General features: G+C 45.7%; 1 protein-coding gene across 1 annotated transcript in view; it reads right to left on the bottom strand.

Annotated features, from left to right (window-relative positions):
- Positions 1-2,717: 2,717 nt before the first annotated feature.
- Positions 2,718-9,005, bottom strand: part of LOC119377477 (probable ATP-dependent DNA helicase HFM1) — a gene marked incomplete at its 3' end in the record, with an annotated part of 28,061 nt that continues 21,773 nt past the window's right edge. Inside the window, exon 3 of the mRNA XM_037646920.1 lies at positions 2,718-2,855. Within this exon, the coding sequence (XP_037502848.1) occupies positions 2,718-2,855 (138 nt within the window). The remainder of the gene's footprint in view (positions 2,856-9,005) is intronic.

The raw sequence follows: 9,005 nt of genomic DNA, 5'->3' as shown, positions 1-9,005 counted from the left end.
CGGAAGCTTTTTTCATTCAATCATTGGGGTCGCAGTGCATTAGTGTGCCTTCCATTACCTTGTTTTCTGCTGAATTTTGCTTTTTGGATGCGCTTTCATGATTGTGCTCAGGTGTCCAAGGTGTAGTGGTTGTGCGCATAGGGTGCACGGCGCATGTCCTACCGGTATCTGGCTGCTATAAAGAGTGGAGTGACGCAATAAACCATGTCAGTTGAGAGTAGCGCTGTGTTCCGTCTTCTTTCTTGTGGTGTCGTTTTTTGCGCTAAAAAAAGCAATATGGATTCTCACCAACTAGCCCGCCAACGCATTTTGTTGGGCACACTCGCACATTTTTCTTTCCTTTGTCGATTTCGTAGGCTCCAATTATTTCCCGCGTGGTTCTGCCGCGGGCCCTACCGGGAATACGGGTATCTCGAAACACTGGGGCGCAACCACACCTCTGACAGTGAATTCCCAAATGACTAGATACAGCTTTTTCCACATTGTACTGGTGTTCCCTAAGTCTTTGGTTCACACACCTTCCAGTCTGGCCTATGTATACGCGTTCACACGTCAAAGGGTTACAATACGCAACTCCTCGACTGCAATTGACAAATTTTTCCCGGTGCTTCATCACGCAATCCCGCTTCCCGATACTCTCTGCATTTACCTTTCTGCACATCCCTTGTAATCGTTCGGGAGCAGAAAAACCACGTCCGCACCGGCCTTCCTCGCTATCCTTCGCAAATTATGCGTACTGGCGTGCAAGTAGGTCACTACAGCAACCTTGGCTGCCTTAGTAGCAGCTGCCTGCTCCCCGGCGTTTGCCCTTCCCTTCCTGCTCACATTTTCGGCGACGGCGGTCAAGAGGCGCGTGGGATAACCAGAATCTGTTAAGCGTTTAGCCTGGGCCCACAAGCTTGCATGAAGCTTGTGGTGACACGACTTCATCGTTGCATTTTGAAAACAGGAATTTATCACAGCACGCTTTACGAATTTTGAGTTACAATGCCTGTTTGCACTTGCTGTTTTTTTGTGAGCCTTCATTATGTCTGTGTAAATCACCTACTGTGTACTCTTGGCAACCTCTAACTGCAATTCCGTTTTATCATCATAATATCACGTTCTTCTTTTCAGATACAATTTTTGATGGCTCCTCACGCTGTACAGGAGCGACAACATGGCAAGTCACAAGTCTGATGCCTCCAGCCATCGCCACTTTTTTATTTATTCGCAATCATAAGGAATAAATATGGAAACACGATGTCGATTTCCGCACTTCATTTTGCACCATTTGACACGATGCACGTCACAGTCACAGATTTTATTCGGCTATACTCATACAAGCATGTTAATAAGGAATATCTGAACTGCCTAATTGGAAATCACAGACCATCTTTTCGCGCCTTCTAGATTAGTCTGCTGGAAAAGTTGCGTTGTTTTGACGAGTTTCATTAAAATATTGCTAAAATTGAACTATTCTATTTTTTTTGCAATCGCTGGGCACAACGACAAGTATTATTGGACTTGCCTAAAGTTAATACTTCACTATTTGGAACAGCAGTCACGCAAAAATAGAGCATGGGTGAATTGAGTAACACTAAATAGTTGTGGAGTCACTTGACGCTTCAGTGTGTGTCATTTGACCCTCGTAGGAGTGTTACCGGCAAGAATCGTCTGACTCTCTCTCATAAGTGGTAATGTGATCCTTCGGATAAGAGTCCCTCCACTCTTCCTAGAGGGTCGGGGTACTCTCCTAGAGATCACCGATTCTGACCCACCAAGAAAGTCACCGTGACTCTTTAAAGAGAGTCGTACATGTGGCAAGTCAGAAATCTTCAAAAACAGTCACACATACTGTTTTATTTTCCTTAGAGTGTAGGATACTAGACTGCCACGCAGAATGCCTGGGTTTGATTCCGGCTGTAACCGCCATTTCTGTTCTTTGCCTCTATTGAGGTTTTCCGCGACACGGGCTCTTTATCGCGATCATGGGAACATTTCCAAGTCTTCTGTCGCCGTGTCTGGTTTGATATAGACTGCAAATTGTGTGTGACGCATACTCGGATTCCATGGGCCGTGTCAGGCGGGAACGTGCCACAACTGGCGGGAAGGGTTTTATGATGCACGCTACAAGCATACCATGATATTCAATTCACAATGTGTTAATTGTGTTCTTCTCACACTAATGTCCTCCTCTGATAATTTCGGTTTGTACCAAGTTGAAGAGATTACCACAAGAGCGCCAAGACCTAGGCGGCTCGATGGATAGGTAGATAAATAGATACGGTCAAACTGTCTTTGGTGGGCAAAGAAATGCTTAGCATTTAACAAAAACAGAACTGGTGCGTCTCAACCACACGGAAACACGTTTCGGTTCCCAAATGGGACTGTTGCTCAATGTCGAGTCTGGCGCATTAAATTCTAAGACCTTTTTTTTTAATTCTTGAAGCAAATTTGTACTATACGATTCACTTTCACTGAAGAAATGGTTTTCTTAATTTTGAGTCTCGGACAGTGCGCTGCCAAGGCGAATTGGTGTGCACATTGTATCGGGCAGTACCACAAATCGAAGCAAGGATGTGTGTTATGGTGCGACCTGTGGTTCCGGCTGTCTGCCACAACGCGCTTATTTTTTTTCCTGTATAGAGTTTGTACGGGGGCACATTGAAAACTGACCTGTGTTTCCAACCTGTACATGTACCAACTCGGCCAGGAGAGACTATGAAGTACCTCACCTATGTTCTCGATCTGCCGGGCTACGTGCAGCGAGTCGTCCCAAAGGCGGGCCTGGAGGCACTTATGCAGCGTGACAGCGTTGAGCAACGCCGAGAAGCCGCACGCGGGACTGCGTAGCACCAGCAGCGACACGAGCGCTGCACAGAAAGTTCACAGATTTGCACCTTCATACAATGCACCGCGCAATAGATAAGTCTCGTGCAGAGCACTTTGTAAGCCTGCTAACTTTCTGGGTCTCAATGATTTGGCTTTTAGGAGAGCACTACACGAGGCCAAGTTTACTCGCGATGCTGTGTAAGTGTTCGAGCAATTATGGTGAGTTAGAAAAACAAAAATCTGTAGGACGCATCAGCTTCGCCTCGAGAGCAGGGTGCCATGGCGTACTCGCCTTCTCAATCGCTAGCAGGGGCGTAGCCAGAAATTTTTTTCGGGGGGGGGGGTTTAACCATACTTTCTCTATGTTCGTGCGTGCGTTTGTATGTGTGCGTGCCTATATGCGCAAGCAAAACTGAAAAATTTCGGGGGGGGGTTTGAACCCCCCCAACCCCCCCCCCTTGGCTACGCCCCTGATGGCTAGCCTCGCTTCGCTTCTCGTCGGACACCTCAAGCGTGCCGCATGGAAAGGAACGTCTCTAGAAGAAGCTACATTGGCCGTTTAAAAATATCCTAGAATGCCTGCTGCAAGTACAGGTGCCAAGTGCACATTGCGCCATAATTCTTCCTTCTGCGAATTAGTGAAGTACCCACTACGCATCCGTAAGGTGCGTTGGCGGGCTAGTTGGTTGTTCATGCTTAGTTTCTACAGCGCGACTGGACGCGGACGAAGAAGGAACACGCAAACACACACACAGCGCTGTGTGTGTGTGTTTGCGTGTTCCTTCTTCGTCCGCGTCCAGTCGCGCTGTAGAAACTAAGCATCCGTAAGGCAACACGCGAACCAAGGCAGCTGCTCAATCTGTCGATTTTTTTCGTGATGATGAATATTAAATATGTCTGAGCGCTTTGTAATGCGCGGGCCCTTAAAGCAATTAATCTTAGTGCAATTCACATGCCTTGATGCCTGGCGCGATTCTACGCGTTTCGCACAAAACATTACCGCCGGACATTCGTAAAGGGTTTTTTTTTTCGGAAACAGTCCCGAGCAGTGGCTTGGTTCTGATTGACATTACAATTTACTTTCGTGATGTTACATACCTGTTTCTACGAGCGGTGGTTCAACGTCGTGTCTGACTTCATTTGCCATCTGTTATTGTACCATCATTTATGGAAAATTATTTGCTCTATGAGCTTCAAAAATAAATTGTTGCAGATTTCCAATAACTTATTTATTTAGCGCAAGCCGAAAGGAGTTGGTGAAGAATTTTGTTGATGTTCGCTTTCACTACATCGGTGTACGTGTGAACATTGTTAGTTATGTGATTAATTAACTCGAGTTTTAAAAAAAATGTGCGTGTCTCCGGGAACAAAAAGTTTCTTTTCTAAGATGGACACAGGTGCTCTTCCTGTGAACACATGGAAAATAACTAATGGATGCCTGGCTCACCTGGGACGTGAATAGTAGTTTGTGCAAAAGATCTGGTCGTTGTTTTATTGAGTGTTGTGCTGCAGTGTTCTTCTGGGATGTTCTGCTGCGAACACTGAAACAGCGCTCGTTCCGTGTTGTTCAATCATGACATGCATGTCATGATTTTAATGTTACCACCTGTCATTTACGTTCGTCATAAGGCCGCGTCAGGCAATACCAAATTTGGTACACCTCAAGCTAGCGAAACCGCCGCGAGAGCACCATGAGCGTGGCATGCAAATCATGCCGTGCATGATACGCATGTCATGATTGTCACGTCAACACCTGTCATTTATGTTCATCATACAGTCACGTCACGCAATATCAAATTCGGTACCTGTCAAGCTAGCGAAACCTCCGCGAGCGCACCATGAGCGTACGTGGCATGTAAATTATGCCGTACATGGCATGCATATATTGATTTTCATATTAAGAACTGTCATTGATGTTCGTCACATAGAGACGTCACGCAATACGAATTTTGGTGTATATCAAGCTGGGGAACCGGCCGCGAGCGCACCATGAGCGTGGTATGCAAATCATGCCCTACGTGACACGAATGTCACGATTGCCACGTTACCACCTTTCATTTATCTTCATAATACAGTCACGTAACGCAATACCAAATTTTGTACATGTGAAGCTAGCGAAACGCCCACGAACGCACCATGAGCGTGACAGGTATGTCATGCCGAGCGTGATATGCATGTCCCGATTTTCATGTAACCCTACGTCCTTTATGTTAATCATGCAGAAATCTTTTGTCGCACCGATTTTGGTAACTATTGATTTAATCAAACAGCCGCGAGCGCTCCGAGACCATAATAAGTAAATCATGCTGTACATGACAGGAGTCTCATGATTTGCACGTCAGGACCTGTCACTTATGTTCCCCATACACTCTTGTCACGCCATACCAATTTTGGTATATATCAAGTCAACGAAACGGCCGCAAGAGCACCAGACGATGGCGTGTAAATCATCCTGATCATGACACACATGTTATGATTTTCATGTTATGACCTGTCACTTGTGTTAGTCATACTGTCATGTTATGCCATACCAATTTTAGTATACATCCCGTAAGTGAAACGGCAAGGAAGCACGAAGTCGTAGATAGATAGATAGATAGATAGATAGATAGATAGATAGATAGATAGATAGATAGATAGATAGATAGATAGATAGATAGATAGATAGATAGATAGATAGATAGATAGATAGATAGATAGATAGATAGATAGATAGATAGATAGATAGATAGATAGATAGATAGATAGATAGATAGATAGATAGATAAGAAATGCTCCGCATTAAAAAAGCAATGGCGTGGCTCTGTGCTAAAACACCGGCTTTCCACGCGGAAGGCCTGGGTTCGATTCGCACTCAAACTGAACATTTCGTATAGCTTTTTATTTTGCATCAGATTCGTAATTTCCTCTCACGGAGAACGCCGAAATTTCGCTCGCAACCAACGACTCCGACAGCAAAGCTGACAGCTCAATTTCTGCTAAACGAGCCGTTTACCGCTGTCGCGTTAATGAAATCGCCTGCTGAGAGAAAAGCGCGGGCCATCTCTTGTACTTTACAGAAGCACAGAAAGCTTGGCAGGCATCGTTGCCGTGGATACGAGGATGCTTGGAGAACGAGCATCAGTGCTCCTCTGAGACAAGTAGCAGCCGTCCTGGTCTCCCTTTCCTTCCTCAATTATGTCAGAGGGCACACCAGTGTTATATGCAATGATGCTGACACGTTCAGTAGAGCTGCTCTAGATCGGATGTGGGAAAAGAACGGCAGAATATTAAAGCAGCTTTCTTTACGATTTCAGTAAACAAGCCCAAACTTTTTCAGCAGCAGTTACACACTTTCTCGCCCAGAAAACATTTGTCTTCATTTTAACGCACTTGGCAACTGAACACTAAATTAGGCGCTTTTAGCTGACCGCATTTTGCTTCCCGCTCCGCTCAGCAAGTTGGTGGTGGCGCCACTGCGCATGCTCCAAACGGTCAGGCGCTGAGCGTGTGACCGGACCGTCGCCGTCAGCCTGTGCTGTAGCGAGCGAGGGATCACGTGACACGAGGAGAAACAACCACAATGGCAGCTTCTTGTGCCACGAGTCCGCACTGCTCGGAAAACATAGCGGTTGTTCGGCCAACACGCAAGACCCGACGGCACTTCAGGACACACGAGGATTTGTGCCTTCTCCGAGAAGTCGTCGCAGCCAATCTCTTTGAAAATCCGCGCATGTGGGATGACGTTCTACGAAACGTCATTGCAGCGATACATCGAGAGCTGACACTTCGGGCCATAAAGGAGCGTCTCGAGCTGCTTCTTTGGTACTTCCGTCAAAAGGACTCCGCATACCTTCGCAAGTAAGTGATTTCATGTACAATAGTAACAATTTAGTTTTTAACAGCAGCCACTATCCCACCTATTCAGAAACGCTCTTTAGTTTGACTTGCAACAAGGCAACGTGCTGCCCCAGGGCAGCGCGTCAAACGCGTTTGTGCTGCGTTGAAAGCGGTGTCTAAGTTCAAGCGCTTCTGAATACGGGGGTAAGCGTCCATACTGCGTGAACTCATCTGAGCTAAATCATACTTTGCATTGCTAGGTCTCGAACGGAAGAATTTTCACCAACTATAACGCCGGCCTTTGTCTGCTGCACTTGGTGATAGGACTCCGTTTAATTGTAGAAACAGCGCTAAAAGACGGGACGAAGAAAGGACACAAACCACCGCGCTGACTAACGATCAAATGTGTTTTATTCTTCCAGTCCGCATATATATACTCCGCCACAATGTCAAGGAAACAAAGAAACAAAGAAAAAGATGATTAGCCTGCGCAAAGGCCAAAAAATCCTCAATCGGACAGAAAAGTTAACTCCTTCGGAAGGAGGGAGATCGAGGGGAGGCTGACACATGCCTCTCCGCCGTTATAGATATGGTACGCTTCAGAAATGACACGCGCCCGTTCATCATGGTACCTCGACAGGAAAATCGAATCTTTAAAAGATGGCTGGCAACCACATTCATTACAGTGAAGCGACAATTGACTATCTCTGGCTTGTTTACGAACGTTGTTTGCATGCCTGCGCATGCGGTCATTAGCGCACCGCCCCGTTTGACCAACATAGTAACGGTCGCAAGAAAGAGGTATCTTATACACAACACTATCACAACATTCAACGTACTTCTGGCGATGGTTCCTGCTGCATCTTTTCGTCTTGGTCTCTCGATTTACTTGCCGACACAGGCTGGTAAGCTTATTTATGGCAGAAAACACCAGTCTAACGCCTGCCCTGCTGACAACTTTCTTAAGATTATGTGCCACCTTGTGCACATAAGGAATGACCACTACTTTTTTTTTCCGTTTGTGTGCTTTCTTCGTCCCGTCTTTTAGCGCTGTTTCTGCAGTTAATCATGAACCAACCAGCCCAAATACGTACCTTATAGGACTCCGTTATTGCGTTGAATTGCCTCCGTGATTCGTACGCCGATCACGGAGGCAATGCAAATGGACGATGTTTTTTGGTGAATTCGTAACGTGACGTGATGTTATAGGACAACATAGTGACGCCAAAGAATTTGGCGATCTGTGATGTCATGTTCATGTTCCATTCTTGCGAAAAACTGCTAACGTTGTGTTGTTCTCATAAATGTTTTCCAGTGTTGTAGTGCTGACTGCATGTAGTGCTGACTGCATGCGCTGTTATGTGAGCATTACGTTTTGCTTCCCATTTCGTGGTGCCTGTTCGTCACAGTGTTCAGAGAGTCGAAAGCACTCTTAATCTAAATTTCTGTTTTTTGAAGCGCCGTGAGAAAGGGGGACAAGCAAGTGCGTAGACATTGTTCATTCTCACTTGGTTTTCTCAATGTTCGTCAAACTCAATACCAGCTTAATGGGTTATGCGACACCTAAATTTTCAGAGCAGCTCCACACAGGACGAGACGTATGGTGTACCGGAAGTGATTTCCTGAGGACATTGCGAGATTTCATCGCTTATTTGCAATAGTCTTCCGCTGGGTAAGAACTTTTTTTTTAATTTCACTGCATTATCCTCTATTTTGCTGCAGAAAATCAGTCACCGGCATCACTCCTCTTGGGAATGATTGGAGATGAGGAGCCTGAGCCACCAGTCCAAGGCATTGGTGACACTGCAGTGCAGGTGGACAACAGAAAAGATGAAACCACAGTCTAAGAGCCAGATGATGTCCAGGCATTTGTGCCGCACCGTCACCGTATCTGTACCTTTGTTCACAATAAAGAAATCAACACCTTTGCATCTCCGGGCTCACTCCCACTTTCAGTGATGTCATTGATTGAAGCAATTTTAGTCCAACTTCTGGAGCAGATCAAACCCCGCTTTGGAGCAGACAATGAGCCTTTCACAGCATTAAAATTCCCATATTTTCGAATGCAAATATTTATTTTTGTAACATAAGCGGCTCCTCAGTTTTTAACGAAATGGAATACCCTTCAACCTGGATGCATGTGCACTTCAGGCAGAAAATGGCGGGCCTGCTGTATCTCAGCAGTTAACAAAATGGGTTCAAGAGTTTATAGTCGTACTGCTCAGTGTAATTAATGCAATAACTCACACAGGAGGCTGTCGTTAAATAAGAACTGTAGTTGCACGAAGTATTATGCATAGTGCCTCCACTCCGAACAAAGCTACCCTTTGGGCTTTGTGGATTGTATCCGGTATCAGCAATGCAGCCTTCAG

The sequence above is a fragment of the Rhipicephalus sanguineus genome, unplaced genomic scaffold (assembly GCF_013339695.2).
Source record: "Rhipicephalus sanguineus isolate Rsan-2018 unplaced genomic scaffold, BIME_Rsan_1.4 Seq475, whole genome shotgun sequence".
Classification (NCBI taxonomy): Eukaryota; Metazoa; Arthropoda; class Arachnida; order Ixodida; family Ixodidae; genus Rhipicephalus; species Rhipicephalus sanguineus.
The sequence above is the reverse complement of the archived record's forward strand: the minus strand, read 5'-3'. Positions and strand labels throughout refer to the sequence as shown.